This window comes from Oncorhynchus clarkii, chromosome 2, assembly GCF_045791955.1.
Source record: "Oncorhynchus clarkii lewisi isolate Uvic-CL-2024 chromosome 2, UVic_Ocla_1.0, whole genome shotgun sequence".
Lineage (NCBI taxonomy): Eukaryota > Metazoa > Chordata > Actinopteri > Salmoniformes > Salmonidae > Oncorhynchus > Oncorhynchus clarkii.
The window spans coordinates 66129517-66150997 of NC_092148.1; the positions used below are offsets into that span (position 1 = coordinate 66129517).

At 43.2% G+C, this 21481-nt stretch overlaps 1 protein-coding gene across 6 annotated transcripts in view; it reads right to left on the reverse strand.

Moving 5' to 3' along the window:
- LOC139372137 (S-phase cyclin A-associated protein in the ER) overlaps positions 1 to 21481 on the reverse strand; it is a 127677-nt gene that overhangs the window by 46919 nt on the left and 59277 nt on the right. For all 6 annotated transcript variants that reach the window (XM_071111991.1, XM_071111990.1, XM_071111988.1 and 3 more), the window contains one exon: positions 7335 to 7471. In XM_071111991.1, the coding sequence (XP_070968092.1) occupies positions 7335 to 7471 (137 nt within the window). The remainder of the gene's footprint in view (positions 1 to 7334; positions 7472 to 21481) is intronic.

The window sequence follows — 21481 nt, forward strand, 5'->3', positions numbered from 1 at the left end:
AAAGGCTAAGCTTGAGAGATGGCATATTTATTTCATTTCATTTGCGATTTTCATGAATAGTTAACGTTGCGTTATGGTAATGAGCTTGAGTCTGTATTCCTGATACCGGATCCGGGATGGGGAGATCAGAGAGGTTAACCCACTGTTCCTAGGCCGTCATTGAAAATAAGAACTTGTTCTTAACTGACTTGCCTAGTTAAATAAAGGTAAAATACATTTTTAAAAATCAAAATGGTTGGTGATCTGTTTATTAACTTGGCTTTAGTAATAGGGGTTGCAACAATTTCGGCGGATAATTTTAGAAAGAGAGGGTCCAGATTGTTTAGGCCAGTTGATTTGTAGGGATCCAGATTTTGCAGTTCTTTCAGAACATCAGCTGTCTGGATTTGGGTGAAGGAGAAGCAGGGGCGGGGGGGGGGGGGGGCAAGTTGCTGCAGGGGGTGCCGAGATGTTGGCCAGGGTAGGGGTAGCCAGGTGGAAAGCATGGCCAGCTGCAGAAAAATGCTTATTGAAATGATCGATTATCGTAGATTTATTGGTGGTGACAGTGTTGACTATCCTCAGTGCAGTGGGCAGCTGGGAGGAAGCGCTCTTATTCTCCATGGACTTTAGTTTCCCAAAACGTTTTGGAATTAGTGCTACAGGAAGCAAATTTCTGTTTGAAAAAGCTAGCCTTAGCTTTCCTAACTGACTGAGTATATTGGTTCCTGATTTCCCTGAAAAGTTGCATATCGCGGGGGCTATTCGATGCTAATGCAGAACGCCACAGGATGTTTTTGTGCTGGTCAAGTGCAGTCAAGTCTGGGGTGAACCAAGGGCTAAATCGGTTCTTAGTTCTACATTTTTTGAACGGGGCATGCTTATTTAAGATGGAGAGGAAAGCACTTTTGAAGAGCAACCAGGCATCCTCTATTGACTGGATGAGGTCAATATTCTTCCAGGATACCTGGGCCAGGTCGATTAGAAAGGCCTGCTCGCTGAAGTGTTTTAGGGAGCGTTTGACAGTGATGAGTGGAGGTAGTTTGACCGCGGATCCAGTACACACGCAGGCAATGAGGCAGTGATCACTGAGATCCTGGTTGAAGACAGCAGAGGTGTATTTAGAAGGCAGGTTGGTCAGGATGATATCTATGAGGGTGCCCATGTTTACGGATTTGTGGTTGTACCTGGTAGGTTCCTTGATGATTTGCGTGAGATTGAGGGCATCTAGCTTAGATTGCAGGATGGCTGGGGTGTTAAGCATGTCACAGTTTAGGTCACCTAACAGTACCAACTCTGAAGATAGATGGGGGGCGATCAACTCACATATGGTGTCCAAGGCACATCTAGGGGCCGAGGGGGGGGGGGGGTCTATAACAAGGGGCAACGGTGAGAGACTTGTTTCTGGAAAGGTGGATTTTTAAATGTAGAAGCTCGAATTGTTTGGGCACAGACCTGGATAGTATGACAGAACTCTAAAGGCTATCTCTGCAGTAGACCCCGCCCCCTTTGGGAGTTCTATATTGTTGTAAAATGTTATAGTTAGGGATGGAAACTTCAGGTGGCCTTCCTAAGCCAGGCCTCAGACACGGCTAGGACATCCAACATCCATACAGTGCTCTGTGAAAAACCTGCGTTTGTAAATGTAATATCATACAGTATTGTAGAGGGATTTGGATGGGTTAATGGAAGGTAATATGATCAGAAACACAGGGCTCCAGAGCAGATTGTCACTGTAGGTCAGTGTGGCCCGCCAGCAATATTATTGCCCCCCCCCCAAATTAATGATGAATATTATAATTTTTTATTATAATTTAAAAAAACTCAGACCTGCGATGCAGGAAGTTACCCCACCTAAATAATGGAAAAGTTACATGTTAACTTCATTCATGAGGATAGCGAATGTAGGCGACAGTAAATAGATGGAGAAAAACTACACCAGTCGAGTAATTCATTTCAACAATAATCGTCATTTCAATTTGACTTTACAAACAAGAAGAGGGCTTTATTGGAGTTTATTTCTTCTAAACCGATGCGTATTTAAAATGACAGCAACTGGCTGAGGCTTAACAGCATCTTTCACAATAGAGAAATGTGGCCTAATAGAAGTGGGATGTTTTAATTAGGCCTACTTACAATGACAGCTAGCCCAAAATGTAGCATCCTACATAAAACAATAATTTAAAGAAAAAAAGGCGATGTCTGTTAATGTCTGTTAATATCAGGAGTCTCGGTGTCACGTCTACTCCCGCTCCTCCCCTCCGGGGTTCGACATCGCCGGTATACTAACCACCGGTCCTGGGATCCATCATTACGCACACCTGGACTCCCATTAACTCCCCTATATCTGGCACTCTCTTAGGTTCCTTCCCCAGTCAGTATTGATCCTGTGTTAACGCATATATGCTACTGTTACGTTGGTCGTTTTATTAAATGTTTCACCTGCACCTGCTTATCAACTCACAGCGTTTTCGTTACAGAATACTGACTCAAACAATGGAAGCAGCAGGAGAACAAAATATCTCCCAGACAGTCGACGAGCAGGAATACCTTCTACGTCAACATCAGGACCAGCTGGAACAACTGGGGACAGCTATGGGAGAGGTTCTTCGTAGTGTGCAATGTCTCAAACGTACCCGGGAGGCGTTGCCATCAACTAGCGGAGGATACTCGACAACCAGTCGACCCAGTGAGCCAGCACAACAGCCCATTCAGCAACCTACTCAGGTCAGCGATGCCTATTTGTCCCTCCCAGATAAATATGACGACACCCCATCTAAATGCCATGGCTTCCTACTTCAGTGCTCACTCTACTTTACACACCAGAGGGGAGCCCCCACCACCGAGAGCTCCAAGGTTGCCACTGTTATTTCTCTGCTGACTGGGCAGGCTTTGGAATGGGCCACAGACATCTGGGAGAGAGGAGAGGAGCTAGATTCATATGCGGGGCTCATGGCTCTGTCCAAATGCAGCTTCGATCATCCCCTGGAGGGCAGAGAGTGGGGTGAGCGCTTACTCCAATTACGCAAGAGGGACCAGACAGCTGCCGAGTACACGCTCACCTTCTGGACAGTAGCAGCATCCAGCGGATGGAACGAGCAGGCGCTTCGTACGCTATTCCAAAGAGGTTTGCGCAAGGAGGTCCAGACGGAACTAGCCTGTCGAGACGACAACCTCACTTTGGACGCACTCATTGGGATGGCCATCCGTCTGGATAACCTACTACTGGAGCATCGGTACTCTCATCGCTTCTCCCCCTCCCTCAGGGAACACTCTGGATCAGAGCCTGAACCCATGGAGGTAGGGGTCTTACACCTCCCCACGCCGGGATCCACAAGAGCAGAGGGACGGTCACGTGATCTTCCACCTCATAGGGCAGGAGTGAGTATTCCATCTTCATCACTTTCTGCTAAACTCTTTTTGGTGTCCATCACACTAGTTGATTGTCCCTCATGTACTGTGTCTACAGCGTTAGTGGATTCCGATGCCGCGGGGAACTTTATTGACCAGACCCTTGCCTCCTCTCTTAACATAATCTCCTACCCGCTCTACTCTCCTTTTCTGGTTCAAGCCCTTGATAATTGGCCATTAGGATCCGGAACCATCACACACACACACACACATCACCCAACCACTCACCCTCACCGTGGAGTCCATTCATCAGGAGAACATCCCCTTCTTCATCACCAGTGCACCGGGTCACAAGATCATCCTCGGCCTCCCTTGGCTTCAACGCCATAACCCCACCATGGTCATGGTCGAGGATGGGAATCACAGAGTGATCACCCGAATGCCGGAGGACCTGCTTCCCCATTCCCTGTGGTTCCAAGTCAGTTGAGAGTCCTGTGGTTGCCGTTCAGCCCAACATCCCGGAGGTATACCAGGACCTGCAGGAGGTATTTTCCAAGACCCGCCATCGAACTGCTGGCAGGGTCTGCGCCTCCGCACAGACGCATCTACCCTCTGTCGGTGGCTGAGACCCAGGCCATGGAGGATTACATCAGAGGCGCTTCAACAAGGTTTCATCTGCATGTCCACTTCTTCATGGCCAAAAAGGATGGAGGGTTACATCCATGTAATGAATAGCGAGGACTCAACGAAATCACCAGGAAGTACCGTTACCCTATCCCTTTGGTGCCGGAAGCCATCGAACAGCTCTGCGGGGCCTGGTTCTTTACCAAACTGAGTGCTTACAATCTCATCTGCATCCGGGAGTGGGATGAGTGGAAGACTGCGTTTAGCACAATGTCTGGTCACTATGAGTACTTGGTGATGGCATTTGGTTTAGCCAACGCTCCGTCAGCGTTCTAGGCATTTGTTAACGAGGTGTTCAGGGACATGCTCCTGGCTTCAGGGACATCTCCTGGCTAACCACCTGTTCATCAAGGCTGAGAAGTACCAACTTCATTAGAGGGCTGTCTCCTTCTTAGGCTACCAAATAAGCCAGCAAGTAGTGTGGATGGACAACAGGAAGGTAGATGTGGTCAGGTCATGGCCAGTCCCAACCACCATAAAGGGGTTAGCAAACTTCTACCGCCATTTCATCAGAAACGTCAGCTCTGTCGCTGCCCCTTTCACCTCAAGGGTGGGCCCTGTAGGTTGGTGGTTCTACTTTGAGAGTGACATTTTCTCTTGCTAGAAAGCTAATTGTTCTGAACTAATGTTGCCATTAAAAAAAGTATAGCCTACAGTAGGCTACGTAGACCTGTTTCTCCCCACTAATCACAGCACAGAAAAATAGACAAAAATATGAACTTAATAGAAAATTTGGGGATTTTATTAGTGTAATCAGATCGAAATTATTATGTTACTGTCATTTAAATGATGTATTCATCAGATGTGTTCAAACATTTTGTTCAATTTGTTGTGTAGGCCTATTAGTTGTGCTAATATTTTATATGCAAATTATGTTCTGGCCCACCGACTATTAGCTCCGAAAAATGTGGCCCCCATGTGAAACCTAGTTGTGTACGTACATTCCCACAAAGATTACTGGATTAACCAAGGATGTATGCATTTTCCCAATGCTGAGAGAAACTTAACATGAAACGCTATTAGTACTGTCTTTTCCGAATGTATGAAAACAGAAAGATTGTTTACTGTGAGAACAGACCATAAACTGCATTACCAAAGAGGCATTACCCCGAGATATTCGGAGCCTGGTGTGAAGGCAAGGTCAGGGTCCTTAAATGCTATAGGCATGCTGAGTAAACCGATCAGCTAAACAGCTAGTGGGGTGACGGAGGTCCATCATTCTATCACATTATTTAACATGTCCTCCAAGACGACTGAATAAAAAAATGCTGCTGCTTTCCTGTCACCAGAACTTGAACTATACCTGGCCCGTTTGTCATTCCTAATATTACAATTTTCATCTCTGACAGGTTTACACCCACCCAGGTTAAACGGGGAGCAATTGCTGAGCCATTCATCATGCTCGGCAGCAGGCTCGGCTAAATGGGCTGCGGCTATAAATATTAGTAATCAGCTATAAGAGAAAAAGCACAAATCTACAATGCAGAACTAATAATCAATTCATCACAGTCTGCTCTTTATTAATCTGGACTGGGCTGGCCCTGACCGACAAAGAGAGCCAACACTGTAAAAATGTCTACCTTTGGAGGCAAAAAGTAACCAATTTAGTTTTATATTGTTACATGTATACTGTTTGATGCTGTGTTACTGTATATACTGTGCATTATGGCAAAACAGCTAAACAGTCCGGTTGGACCCAAATGGACCGGTTGTTTTAACTACAAGTCGGCTTGATGAGCCTGAAACCTCTAGTGGTTTCCCTGGGGCCTCATCTCACAGGAACAGTGTGTATTTGGACCCCTTCAGCTCCTCTACTGGGTGAAAGGAGTATTGCTGTGATGACCTATCCAGGTTCCACACAGGGGTGTCTTTGTGTGTCCACCTCCTTCTGAGCTCCACTAACACACTACTGACTCTGTTCCCAGCCAAGGGAAACACACACAGCGGGCTACAGCCAAACGGCTTGCACTACAGGAGCAGGTACACACTTCCAAATCCATGTTTCAAAGTTCAGAACGCATCCCAACTCATATTTTCATCAGAAAAGCAGCCCAATATTACAGGAAAAAAGACAGCCAAACCGCCAAAATGTGGGTTAAACTGTGTTCAGCAGTTTATGATGGAGGGGATAAAAGCCCGCCTCAGAGTCCAATGAAAACATCTCTTGCATTTTACCGACACCCTGCCATGCTCCAATAAAACGGCTCATTTCCACTCAGCGATGGAACTGCTCACCTTTATGCTAGTTGGGGCTTTGTGTTATTTACTACCTCTAAAAGCCTTGTGCCTCTGAGTGCTAGTCTCAGCAGGGTTAGAGCTGGGGCTGAGAGAGAGAGGGCTGGGGATGGGGCTAGGGATGGTGAACAGAGGCAGATCATGTCACTTTCTCAGCAGCAAGCTCCTCCATAAGGGAACAGAAACACTCATGACAAACTTCACTGAAAGCGAAGTTATATAGAATAAAGTACTAAATATTTAATATGTTGGATACTTCTGCCCCCTCTACCAGTCCCCTTTAAATAAAACATAAGTCGGACATATACTGAGAAGCTGAGTTAAGTTAAAATGTTAGTGGGCGCTGCTAAAAATAGAAAAAGTGGATCCATCACAAGGTGAGTGAGTGTCCTGGTAATAAAAGTGACTACAAAACAGGACCGTTTGCTCGTAAGAGTTAACGACGCGCATAAGACATATGTCATTTCAGGTGCTGCACCCCCCAGGCCGCCATAGTCCAACCTGCCCCGTGACAAACAGCTCATCCCACAACTTTCTCTCTACTGCCGTGTCCCTATCCTGCCCCCCAACCCCTTCCTTCCTCCCTTGTTGTGACAGGCTACTAAACTGAATGATCCCATGTCTGGGATCTGACAGAGGCGCGTTGCCTCCTATTTGTTGATTACTATTGATTTTCTTTGATACTTCATTTAAAAATCAATAGCCCGGAGAAAGAAAAATAGGCATGGTTTACACATACTTTAACATACTATTGTCCACTGGAGGCGGCTTCAGTTTTGGCAGAACCCTGGCAGCAATTAGGGGGAGAGCTCTTAACAGGTGAAAGCCAGGGCCTCAGATCGATACCCATTTTTCTTCCCCAATCACAGAAAGTGGCCATAAATTAAGCTCATCAGTGTTATTCTGTGGACAGCTGTGATGCACATAACGTCTGCTTCCATCGCCTTGTCACTCAAAGCACCCCGCCGAAGGCAGCGCTGTCCTCTGTGCCTGAGAGGGTGTCACGAGAGAGAGAGAGAGAGAGAGAGAGAGAGAGAGAGAGAGAGAGAGAGAGAGAGAGAGAGAGAGACAGATGGATGCATCACCTGGAGTTCATGCGTCCGCGGAGCTTCTTTGCCTTCTTGCGTGCCTTCTGCCTCTCCTCTCCGTCCTTCACACTCTCAGAGGAGACAGTGCTGTCCGTCACAATGTCAACTATGTACTTCTTTAAGGAAAGATGCTCCTGAAACACATGCAAACACTTCATTACAACTAAGCTCATTATTAAAAATGTGTCCAACAGTGTAAGCAAATGTGATGCTGATATGAAATTGTAATGGACACAAGGAGTGAGGAAAGAAGGTTAAATAAAAAGGCAGGCAATTATCTAGGGTGCCATTTTTCCTTGGTAGACATAACCTCTGGCACTGAGAAGCCTGTGAGTCCACCTGCTGCCTGGCACCCATGGTAATGCTGAATTAGGTAGAGGTTTTGCTTCCAGTCTACAATACGCCACACCAGGTCTGTCAGATCAGATGCTGCTGATATCTCCACCAGGAGACAGAGGGATGTAACCCAATTTAAAAATCATGATGGATGTGCAAAAAATCAATTACCCAATTATGCTGTCATCCAGAATCCTAGAGGATGGAATGGTCTAACTAGATGACAGTATCCATTCAGCAGTCTAGCCTGCATGAGGCATTCCATTTATTTTTGTTAAGTGTTGGCATTGCACCTGCTGCTTGAAAAGGGGTTTCAGAAGAAACCCTTGAAAGAACGGTGTCATCATAAGCACACTAGAGATAGAGAAGACCGACAGTTAACTATGTGCTAAAGTGCTCAATCCATGAGCAATAGCGATCACAAATAGGATCGGGAATCAATTCTTACGGCTTTATTGTTTTGACTTTTTGATTTGTTATCAACCTGATCAATCAGAGGGACCCTTACAAAAAGAGATTGCAGTCAGAGTGCAGTATAACTGTAGTACAACTTCAGTATGCTGCAAATACTGTGTCTAAAATATATATATTTTTTACTGCAGTAATTTTGCAATATACAGTGGGGAGAACAAGTATTTGATACACTGCCGATTTTGCAGGTTTTCCTACTTACAAAGCATGTAGAGGTCTGTAATTTTTATCATAGGTACACTTCAACTGCGAGAGACGGAATCTCTCCAGATCTAGAAAATCACATTGTATGATTTTTAAGTAATGCATTTTATTGCATGATATTTGATCACCTACCAACCAGTAAGAATTCCGGCTCTCACAGACCTGTTAGTTTTTCTTTGAGAAGCCCTCCTGTTCTCCAATAATTACCTGTATTAACTGCACCTGTTTGAACTCGTTACCTGTATAAAAGACACCTGTCCACACACTCAATCAAACAGACTCCAACCTCTCCACAATGGCCAAGACCAGGGAGCTGTGTAAGGACATCAGGGATACAATTGTAGACCTGCACAAGGCTGGGATGGGCTACAGGACAATAGGCAAGCAACTTGGTGAGAAGGCAACAACTGTTGGCGCAATTATTAGAAAATGGAAGAAGTTCAAGATGACGGTCAATCACCCTCGGTCTGGGGCTCCATGCAAGATCTCACCTCGTGGGGCATCAATGATCATGAGGAAGGTGAGGGATCAGCCCAGAACTACACGGCAGGACCTGGTCAATGACCTGAAGAGAGCTGGGACCACAGTATCAAAGAAAACCATTAGTAACACACTACGCTGTCATGGATTAAAATCCTGCAGCGCACGCAAGGTCCCCCTGCTCAAGCCAGCGCATGTCCAGCCCCGTCTGAAGTTTTCCAATGACCATCTGGATGATCCAGAGGAGGAATGCGAGAAGGTCACGTGGTCTGATGAGACAAAAATAGAGCCTTTTGGTCTAAACTCCACTTGCCGTGATTGGAGGAAGAAGAAGGATGAGTACAACCCCAAGAACACCATCCCAACCGTGAAGCATGGAGGTGGAAACATCATTCTTTGGGGATGTTTTTCTGCAAAGGGGACAGGACGACTGCACCGTATTGAGGGGAGGATGGATGGGGCCATGTATCGCGAGATCTTGGCCAACAACCTCCTTCCCTCAGTAAGAGCATTGAAGATGGGTCGTGACTGGGTATTCCAGCATGACAACGACCCGAAACACACAGCCAGGGCAACTAAGGAGTGGCTCCGTAAGAAGCATCTCAAGGTCCTGGAGTGGCCTAGCCAGTCTCCAGACCTGAACCCAATAGAAAATCTTTGGAGGGAGCTGAAAGTCCGTATTGCCCAGCGACAGCCCAGAAACCTGAAGGATCTGGAGAAGGTCTGTATGGAGAAGTGGGCCAAAATCCCTGCTGCAGTGTGTGCAAACCTGGTCAAGAACTACAGGAAACGTATGATCTCTGTAATTGCAAACAAAAGTTTCTGTACCGAATATTAAGTTCTGCTTTTCTGATGTATCAAATACTTATGTCATGCAATAAAATGCAAATTAATTACTTAAAAATCATACAATGTGATTTTCTGGATTTTTGTTTTAGATTCCGTCTCTCACAGTTGAAGTGTACCTATGATAAAAATTAGACCTCTACATGCTTTGTAAGTAGGAAAACCTGCAAAATTGGCTGTAACTACAGTGCAGTGCTTCATTCTATTGCTAAAGGACTCCTGATACATCCAGGAGTGATAAGTATAATTTTTTTGTCTTAATCTGTTGTATAGTTTTTGTTTTTTTGCTAGCTAGGGCCATCTACTTTAAGTCTGTCTTCCCAGTAGCCTACTTGATGTGTGACCTGCTGACTGCTCATAAATTGCAGATGATTGACACATTAACCAGGATTAAGGGGCAGGGAAATTTGTGATTGTTGTTGTTTTCGTAATCAGAGGCTGTATTGGAGGGCGAGTGATTTCTCCTCTCCTAGGCAATCATCAGTTAGTACCAGGTGGTGTGCTCTTCACCTCTGTAAGGCGATTGGTATTTACTGTTTCAGTCTCTGTTTTCTCAGCGGCAGCTATAAGTGGCGGTCTCGTTGCAAAAACTAAGACCGTCACCGAAACAAAGACTTCTGCAGTGTTGTTCTGAGGAGTTGTTCGAGGAAGGAAAGAGAGAAAGTGTTCTCTTTTGATTTATATGTAAATGTAAGTGCCTTAATGTATTTGGACTCCAGGAGGGTTCAAAATGTATATATAATTTTTTTTACAAAAACATCACATTTCCATAACTATTCAGACCCTTTACTCAGTACTTTGTTGAAGCACCTTTGGCAGCGATTACAGCATACCTGTATTTGGGGAGTTTCTCCCATTCTCCTCTGCAGATCTTCTCAAGCTCCGTCAGGATGGATGGGGAGGTGACCAAGAACTCTGACAGACCTCCAGATTTCCTCTGTGGAGATGGGAGGACCTTCCAGATGGACAACGTTCTCTGAAGCACTCCACTAATTAGGCCTTCATGGTAGAGTGGCAAGACGGAAGCACCTAAAGGACTCCCAGAAACAAGATTCTCTGGTCTGATGAAACCAAGATTGAACTCTTTGGCCTGAATACAAAGCATCACGTCTGGAGGAAACCGGGAACCGCTCATCACCTGGCCAATACCATCCCTGCGCTGAAGCATGGTGGTGACAGCATCATGCTGTGGGGATGTTGTTCAGCGGCATGGACTGGGAGACCAGTCAGGATCGAGGGAAAGATGAATGGAGCAAAGAACAGAGAGACACTTGATGAAGTCCTGAGCACTCTGGAGCAGGTTCTCAGACTGGGGCAAAGGTTCACCTTCCAACAAGACAATGACCCTAAGCACACAGCCAAAACAAAATCAGGAGTGGCATCGGGACAAGTCTCTGAATGTCCTTGAGTGGCCCAGCCAGAGCCCGGACTTGAACCCAATTGAACATCTCTGGAGAGACCTGGAAATAGCTGTGCAGCGACACTCCCCATCCAACCTGACAAAGCTTGAGAAGATCTGTAGAGAAGAATGGGAGAAACTCCCCAAATACAGGTGTGCCAAGCTTGTAGCGTCATACCCAAGAAGGCGCGCTGTAATCGATGCCAAAGGTGCTTCAACAAAGTACTGAGTAAAGGATCTGAATACTTATGTAAATGTGATATTTCCGTTTTTTTTATTTTATACATTTGTAAAAACAAATATATACTGTATATAAAAAAAAAAACAGTTTTTGCTTTGTAATTATGGGGTACTGTGTGTAGATTGATGAGGGGGAATACATTTTTAAAAATCCATTTTAGAATAAGGCTGTAACATAAAGTGTGGAAAAAGTGAAGCGGTCAGAATACTTTCCGAATGCACTGTAAGTACCCGCTAGAGAAGGTTGCCGGGTGTCCATCTTTAGCATATGCATCAGATGCATATGCAAGGCACGCAAACATGCTTGATGAATAAATTATTGATAAAAAGTGCATAAACTATTGTAAAGGATTAATAAATATTCATGGGGCCTCCCGAGTGGCACAGCGTTCTAAGGCACTGCATCGCACAATTGGCCCAGCATCGCCCGGGTTAGGAGAAGGTTTGGCTGTACGGGATTTCCTTGTCCCATCGCGCTCTACCGACTCCTTGTGGTGGGCCGGGCGCCTGCAAGCTGACCCTCGTTCGCCAGCTGGACGATGATTCCTCCGACACGTTGGTGCAGCTGGCTTCCGGGTTAAGCGAGCAGTGAGTCATGAAGCAGTGCGGCTTGGCAGGGTCGTGTTTCAGAGGACGCATGGCTCTCGACCTTCGCCTCTCCCGAGTCCGTAGGGGAGTTGCAGCGATGGGACAAGACCGTAACTACCAACTGGATATCATGAAATTGGGGAGAGAAAAAGGGATACTTTTTTACATTTTTTAATGACTTGTTTATAGAATCAAGGATATGTTTGTATAATTCTAGAAAAAAAACATAGGCCTATAGCCCATTTTAGTTTCCCTTACAATAAAAACATTAGTGTAATCCATTAGATCAACTTTATTTGTAGATTCATTCGTAAGAGTTACAGTAATTAATAATGTCCAGTTACAACTTCTTTTGACAAGGCAGAAATTAAAAAAAATACAAATAATAATAATAATATTATAACCAGGCAGGAGCGCAGGTGAATTTACTTGCTGTATTTCTAAATAAAAGCACCAGGGCATGGACAATTGTAAAGGATTAATTGCATAAAGAAATATTTGTGGAAATATATTCATGACAAGATACAAAAACAGTAATTTGTTGATTGTGTCACTGTGCCCTTATACACGTGCATTTACGCATGATTTAATCGCGTCTTCTCTTTATGCTTCGGATCCACAGTCATCACACAGCTTCAAGGCTTTGTGTGAGCAAGCCCCACAAACAAACATGCCAGATCCAGCATGGTGGTGAGGATGAAACTAGTGATCCACCGATATGCCATATTTGGCCGATACAAATATCCAATATTTTCCTTGCCAAAAAAAACCTGATACCGATATTTTACATTTTAGCAGGCTTTTAAGCATTCTAAGTACAGTTAAATAGTTAACACACACACAGACGCGGCGGTCTAAGGCACTGCATCTCAGTGGAAGAGGCGTCACTGCAGTCCCTGGTTCCAGGTTGTATCACATCCGGCCGTGATTGGGAGTCCCATAGGGCGGCGCACAATTGGCCCAGCGTCGTCCGGATTTGACCGTAATTGTAAATAAGAATTTGTTCTTAACTTCACTAGGGTAGGGGGCAGCATTTGGAATTTTGGATGAAAAGCGTGTCCAAATGAAACTGCCTGCTACTCAGGCTCAGAAGATATGATATGCATATAATTAGTAGATTTGGAGTTTCCAAGTTTCCAAAACTGTTCAAATGATATCTGTGAGTATAATAGAGCTGATATGGCAGGTGAAAATCAGAGGAAAATCCAACCAGGAAGTACTATTATTTTGAAAGGCTGTTTTTCCATTGAAAGCCTATCCACCATACAAAGACTTAGTACCCAGTTCACGAGCTCTATGGCTTCTTCTACACGTGGCCAGTCTTTGGGCATTGTTTCAGGCTTTTACTCTGAAAAATTAGGTAGATACAGCACTTTCAATCAGTGGCCAATGGAAATTTCCAGACGTGCCTTTCTTGTTTATCTTTTTCTATTGACAGCGCTTTTCTCCGGTTGAAATATTGATTATTTATGTCAAAAACAACCAGAGGTTTGATTTTAAACATCGTGTGGCATGTTTCTACTAACTTTTATTGTACTTTAAAATAACTTTTTGTCTGGACTTAGTGCACGCGCCTTGAGCATTCCGATTACTGGACAAAAAGCGAACAAAAAGGAGGATTTTGGTCATAAAGAGGGACATTATAGAACAAAACAAACATTTATTATCTAACATGGAGACCTGGGAGTGCTACCAGATGAAGATCATCAAAGGTAAGTGATTAATTTGAATGCTATTTCTGACTTGTGAGCCCTCTTCTTGGCTGGAAAATGGTTGTATGGGTTTCTGTGGCTAGGTGCTGACCTAACATAATCGCAAAGTGTGCTTTCGCAGTAAAGCCTTTTTGAAATCTGACACAGTGGTTGCATTAAGGAGAAGTTTATCTTTATTTGCATGTTTAACACTTGTATCGTTTATCAATGTTTATGTTGAGTATTTCTGTAATTTGATGTGGCTCTCTGCACTTTCACCAGATGTTTGTTTGAGACAATGCATTTCTGAACATAACGCGCCAATGTGAACTGAGATTTTTGGATATAAATATGAACTTTATCGAAAACATACATGTATTGTGTAACATGAAGTCCTATGAGTGCCATCTGATGAAGATCAAAGGTTAGTGATTAATTTAATCTCTATTTCTGACTTGTGAGCCCTCTCCTTGGCTGGAAAACGGCTGTATGGTTTTCTGTGACTAGGTGCTGACCTAACATAATCGCATGGTATGCTGTCGCAGTAAAGCCTTTTTGAAAATCGGACACTGTGGTTGGATTTACATGAGGTTTATCTTTAAAATGGTGTATAATACTTGTATGTTTGAGGAATTTTAATTATGGGATTTCTGTTGTTTTGAATTTGGCGCCCTGCAATTTTACTGGCTGTTGTCGAGGTGGGACGCCTAGTTAAATAAAGGTCACACACACACAAAAAAGTTATTTTGTTGGCATTTACGTATGTCCCCATTACCAGTAAAACATAATCAAAACCTATTTATTTCACTTGCTGTATTGTTTTGTTCAGTCATTTCATTCTCAACCAGGATTTCTATGGAATGCAGTTTGGGTCTTTGCATGTCAAATAACACTATTTGACGTGTCAAATAAGCTTCTTGACCAATCAGGACCTGAATATGACTGCACATCACATAATTTAACGCGTTAAAAAAAATGACGTAATTATTACACATTGATTACACGATCACTCGTATTTCATACGTCACAACGATTCATCGATACGTATGCTATGATGCTGGTAAAGTTGTCTCGCGCACCTACAGTGCTGGTCATAAAAAAAGCTAGCTAGCTCATGGATGCAAACAATGTTATTTTCCAAAAACATAGCAACATGACAATCTGTTTCAGTAGCTAGCTGTCATCTAAAACAGCAGTAATTTATAAGACAGTTCTTATTTGATTAATGGTGGTCGGACCCATTTGTATGAAGCTAGCCACAATAAGGATTAGGCAAAATTGTGGACTTTGCGGTTACCCTTCAAAATAAATGTATGGCATAATTCTATTTGTATTCATTTGCATCACTGTCAATGACATACTTTTATTTTGAAGGCTAACCGCAAATTCCACTATTGTGCCTAATCTTTATTGTGGCTAGCTTCACAACACATAACCCGGCCAGGTCGAGCCTCACGAGCCAGATGAAGCTAGCTGGCTGCTTATAACGTTAGCTTTGGGCAACAGGGTTAAGTAGCTGGCTAGCTATTTATTTTTAAAGTTCAATTTCAATAGCTGAACAACAAGTGGCAACCTAGCCAATACTTACTCACAAGGATTCCTAAATCACTGCTAAGAATAATGAAAATGACTTCAGTTTCTACTGGTCATCGTTTTCAGGCTGGTTGTATTGGTGCAGCTAGGTACCAAGCTAAAGCTAGCTACCCCAACAAATAATGCTTTATTACCAACGCGGTATTGTAAACACATCGTTCGTGGCCGGCGTTTGCTTGTTTGCAGACTTTTTTGTACAGCTTTGACAGTCTACTGTATCTTTTTTGACACGCAAAACCCCAAACGGCGTCCAATAGTATGTATGTAGTGAAGCTAATAGCAGTGCCGCATTTACTGTGTAAATCCGGTAGGACAACATCTGAAAAATAGCACACTTGGTAGTGTGTACCGGTGCTCGACCAGTCGGCAAAAGCCAACATCATTCACGACAGAGAACGGTTGATTGTCAAGGGCAATGAATTCCATTATCTTGGCTTTAATGGTTTTCGCCTTTGAGTTGTCTCGCTGAAATTTTCTTACTTGTTCAAATGACTGCTCGACTTGTTGACTGCTTGATCCACACAGCAGACATTGTGGGCTAGGTTAGGAATGCTGTGTTGTACGTGCTGCGCAGAATTTTATGTGGCGTCATTACGTCATATACAGTGCCTTGCGAAAGTATTTGGCCCCCTTGAACTTTGCGACCTTTTGCCACATTTCAGGCTTCAAACATAAAGATATAAAACTGTATTTTTTTGTGAAGAATCAACAACAAGTGGGACACAATCATGAAGTCGAACGACATTTATTGGATATTTCAAACTTTTTTAACAAATAAAAAACTGAAAAATTGGGCGTGCAAAATTATTCAGCCCCTTTACTTTCAGTGCAGCAAACTCTCTCCAGAAGTTCAGTGAGGATCTCTGAATGATCCAATGTTGACCTAAATGACTAATGATGATAAATACAATCCACCTGTGTGTAATCAAGTCTCCGTATAAATGCACCTGCACTGTGATAGTCTCAGAGGTCCGTTAAAAGCGCAGAGAGCATCACGAAGAACAAGGAACACACCAGGCAGGTCCGAGATACTGTTGTGAAGAAGTTTAAAGCCGGATTTGGATACAAAAAGATTTCCCAAGCTTTAAACATCCCAAGGAGCACTGTGCAAGCGATAATATTGAAATGGAAGGAGTATCAGACCACTGCAAATCTACCAAGACCTGGCCGTCTCTCTAAACTTTCAGCTCATACAAGGAGAAGACTGATCAGAGATGCAGCCAAGAGGCCCATGATCACTCTGGATGAACTGCAGAGATCTACAGCTGAGGTGGGAGACTCTGTCCATAGGACAACAATCAGTCGTATATTGCACAAATCTGGCCTTTATGGAAGAGTGGCAAGAAGAAAGCCATTTCTTAAAGATATCCATAAAAAGTGTTGTTTAAAGTTTGCCACAAGCCACCTGGGAGACACACCAAACATGTGGAAGAAGGTGCTCTGGTCAGATGAAACCAAAATTGAACTTTTTGGCAACAATGCAAAACGTTATGTTTGGCGTAAAAGCAACACAGCTGAACACACCATCCCCACTGTCAAACATGGTGGTGGCAGCATCATGGTTTGGGCCTGCTTTTCTTCAGCAGGGACAGGGAAGATGGTTAAAATTGATGGGAAGATGGATGGAGCCAAATACAGGACCATTCTGGATGAAAACTTGATGGAGTCTGCAAAAGACCTGAGACTGGGACGGAGATTTGTCTTCCAACAAGACAATGATCCAAAACATAAAGCAAAATCTACAATGGAATGGTTCAAAAATAAACATATCCAGGTGTTAGAATGGCCAAGTCAAAGTCCAGACCTGAATCCAATCGAGAATCTGTGGAAAGAACTGAAAACTGCTGTTCACAAATGCTCTCCATCCAACCTCACTGAGCTCAAGCTCTTTTGCAAGGAGGAATGGGAAAAAATGTCAGTCTCTCGATGTGCAAAACTGATAGAGACATACCCCAAGCGACTTACAGCTGTAATCGCAGCAAAAGGTGGCGCTACAAAGTATTAACTTAAGGGGGCTGAATAATTTTGCACGCCCAATTTTTCAGTTTTTGATTTGTTAAAAAAGTTTGAAATATTCAATAAATGTCGTTCCACTTCATGATTGTGTCCCACTTGTTGTTGATTCTTCACAAAAAAATACAGTTTTATATCTTTATGTTTGAAGCCTGAAATGTGGCAAAAGGTCGCAAAGTTCAAGGGGGCCGAATACTTTCGCAAGGCACTGTACCTACGTTATATAGGTATGCACGTCAGCTTTGACATCGGTTTTTAACATCGGCTTTAAACTAGACATCGGGACGATACGGATGTTGGTATTTTTAGCTAATATCGTCCGATTCCGATATGTTCACCGATATATCGTGCATCTCTAGATGAAACACTTATTTACTTGATATCTGTACACCGGTGAGTGTTGTTTTACCACTTTCCTTCACTGATGTGGAGTACAGTGCCACTGGTATGTTGGTTTGCACAGTCGGGGGCAGCTCTCGCCAGTGTTTGTTCACAGTTCCGAGCAGGCTACTCTTCTTTGCAATCAACTTGTCTGCCAGGGAAATTGATGTGAAGAAGTTGTCCATGGTCAGATTTGCCCATGTAAGGCTCCACGAATCTCAAAACCACAGTCTCAGACAGTCGCTCACCCGCTGGCCTGGTTTCATCTTTCCCCTGATATGGAAAGCCATTGAGCAAGTACTTGGTTTGGACATCGGCGGCTAACCAAAACTTAACTGAAGTCACATGCACCATTATCAGTTTCTATCGCCCATTTATCCATCGAAGATAGAATAGCATATTGTAATTTTACGTTTATTATGTTACTCGTTTTTGGTTAATAGCCAGAGCAATGCTGCCACGTGAGTGGTCATGTGCTGAAAGCATGGACAGCACAGATATTCTTGGAAAAATGACATTTGGAAAAAGAGCTGCACCTCCTGAATTTTGAGTTTACAAAAACTAAGAGTCATATAAACCGCAGAATGTGCTATTTCAGATACTATATAGCAATCAAAATGTTTTACCTGCATGTGACTGGAGGAGGATTTGATAAAGTGATACTCCTTTCCCTGCATCTGTCAATTACAAGATGTTACCCATCTCGTCATGTACAATTTGACAACTGATAGGCCTAATATTGTCACTCATCAGATTGTCAATGTAATATTGTCTATAGGCTAACTCTTACTTTGTTTGAAATTCATTTTGGTATAGTTTCAATGGGCCGGCTGTGCAGGCTGACTTTACAAAGTAAAGTGGTCAAATTATTAAAATGAGCACCAATGCTGATAAATAGGCATAACACAAAATTCAACATTACACTATTGTTCTAAATTAAAATCAACCTCAGCTATGCCTAATTTAATTTTGATTGTGAAGTAACTTGCACAGTTTTCGCCCATTCCACACGTCCATTCAGTGGGCTGGCATCGTATGAGTCGCTAGATAAAGTCAATAATATGTTTTGCATTATTCTAAAAGGCCTACTGCCTACATATAGCATGTTTTTGTTTCCCTTACAATACATTTGATTAGTAATGGAGTTGGACTATTTACTTAGTCACATGTGAGGTATTTATAATATATCATACAGTGGGGCAAAAAAAGTATTTAGTCAGCCACCAATTGTGCAAGTTCTCCCACTTAAAAAGATGAGGCCTGTAATTTTCATCATAGGTACACTTCAACTATGACAGACAAAATGAGGAAAAAAAATCCAGAAAATCACATTGTAGGATTTTAATGAATTTATTTGCAAATTATGGTGGAAAATAAGTATTTGGTCACCTACAAACAAGCTAGATTTCTGGCTCTCACAGACCATTAACTTCTTCTTTAAGAGACTCCTCTGTCCTCCACTCGTTACCTGTATTAATGGCACCTGTTTGAACTTGTTATCAGTATAAAAGACACCTGTCCACAACCTCAAACAGTCACACTCCAAACTCCACTATGGCCAAGACCAAAGAGCTGTCAAAGGACACCAGAAACAAAATTGTAGACCTGCACCAGGCTGGGAAGACTGAATCTGCAATAGGTAAGGAGCTTGGTTTGAAGAAATCATCTGTGGGAGCAATTATTAGGAAATGGAAGACATACAAGACCACTGATAATCTCCCTCGATCTGGGGCTCCACGCAAGATCTCACCCCGTGGGGTCAAAATGATCACAAGAACAGTGAGCAAAAATCCCAGAACCACACGGGGGGGGACTTAGTGAATGACCTGCAGAGAGCAGGGACCAAAGTAACAAAGCCTACCATCAGTAACACACTACGCCCCCAGGGACTCAAATCCTGCAGTGCCAGACGTGTCCCCCTGCTTAAGCCAGTACATGTCCAGGCCCGTCTGAAGTTTGCTAGAGAGCATTTGGATGAACCAGAAGAAGATTGGGAGAATGTCATATGGTCAGATGAAACCAAAATATAACTTTTAGGTAAAAACTCAACTCGTCTGGTTTGGAGGACAAAGAATGCTGAGTTGCATACAAAGAACACCATACCTACTGTGACGCATGGAGGTGGAAACATCATGCTTTGGGGCTGTTTTTCTGCAAAGGGACCAGGACGACTGATCCGTGTAAAGGAAAGAATGAATGGGGCCATGTATCGTGAGATTTTGAGTGAAAACCTCCTTCCATCAGCAAGGGCATTGAAGATGAAACGTGGCTGGGTCTTTCAGCATGACAATGATCCCAAACACACCGCCCGGGCAAACTCATTCATAGGGCCGACTGGACCAAAGCAAGATTGTCCAAAATATATAAGGATGTGAACCCTAATTGTGTACAATGTAATCAGTCTCCTGCTAATTACGTACACATGTTGTTTCTTGTTGGTTTCTGGAAAGACATCTTTAACACACTCTCAGAATTAAGCGGCACACAGATCGAGCCCGACCCTTTTATTGCACTATTTGGGATTTCCTTACCCACAATACAATTGATCAAAATTAATAAGGATGGAATTTCCTTTGTCACTTTGTTAGCGAAACGATTAATTTTACTTAGATGGAAATCCTCTGCACCCCCTTCTCATGCTCTTTGGATTTAATCCATTTTGAATTGCATAAAGTTAGAAAAAGTTAAACACTCAATGGGTCTGTAGACAAATTCTATGTTAAACAACTACATTTCCCTGCATTTCCAGAGTGATGTATATTTATATATTGGTGATGTAAGAGGCCTGGTATGTGCATACACGACATCTCGGATGTTAAGGACTGTATTATCTGTGCTTGTTGACCTATAACAGCTATCAAAATATATATATATTTTTTTACTTTTTATATGTCTGTCTCTCTCGGTTTCTCTGTATTGTTGTCTTGATGTGTTGTTTATATTACTACAAAAAATTAAATAAACAAAGTTTAAAAAAAATAATCATAAATTAAACGACATGACGCTATCACTTTTTCTTTCCAAAACACTTGAGCATGCCGTCTCTGACCAATTATCTCACTCTCAGAACAAGCTTCTTGAACCTAACCAGTCAGCCTTCAAGACAGGTCACTCATCCGAGACTGCTCTTCTCGGTTACGGAGGGTCTCAGCACTGCCAAAGCGGACTCTCTCTCTTCTGTTCTCATCCTGATCTATCCGCTGCCTTCAACACTATGAACTAGAGGTCGACCGATTAATCGGAATGGCCGATTAATTAGGGCCGATTTCAAGTTTTCATAACAATTGGAAATCGGTATTTTTGGGCGCCGATTTGCAGATATATATATATTTTTTTTACACCTTTATTTAATCTTTATTTAACTTGGCAAGTCAGTTAAGAACACATTCTTATTTTCAATGACGGCCTAGAAACGGTGGGTTAACTGCCTCGTTCAGGGGCAGAACGACAGATTTTCACCTTGTCAGCTCGGGGAATCCAATCTTGCAACCTTACAGTTAACTAGTCCAATGCAATAACGACCTGCCTCTCTCTCGTTACTCTCCACAAGACTGCCTGTTACGCAAATGCAGTAAGCCAAGGTAAGTTGCTAGCTAGCATTAAACTTATAAAAAACAATCAATCAATCATAATCACTAGTTAACTACACACACAAGAACCCAAAAATTTGATGATATTACTCCAGTGCTAGCCTCCCTACACTGGCTTCCTGTCAAGGCAAGGGCTGATTTCAAGGTTTTACTGCTAACCTACAAAGCATTACATGGGCTTGCTCCTACCTAGCTCTCTGATTTGGTCCTGCCGTACATACCTACACGTACGCTACGGTCACAAGACGCAGGCCTCCTAATTGTCCCTAGAATTTCTAAGCAAACAGCTGGAGGCAGGGCTTTCTCCTATAG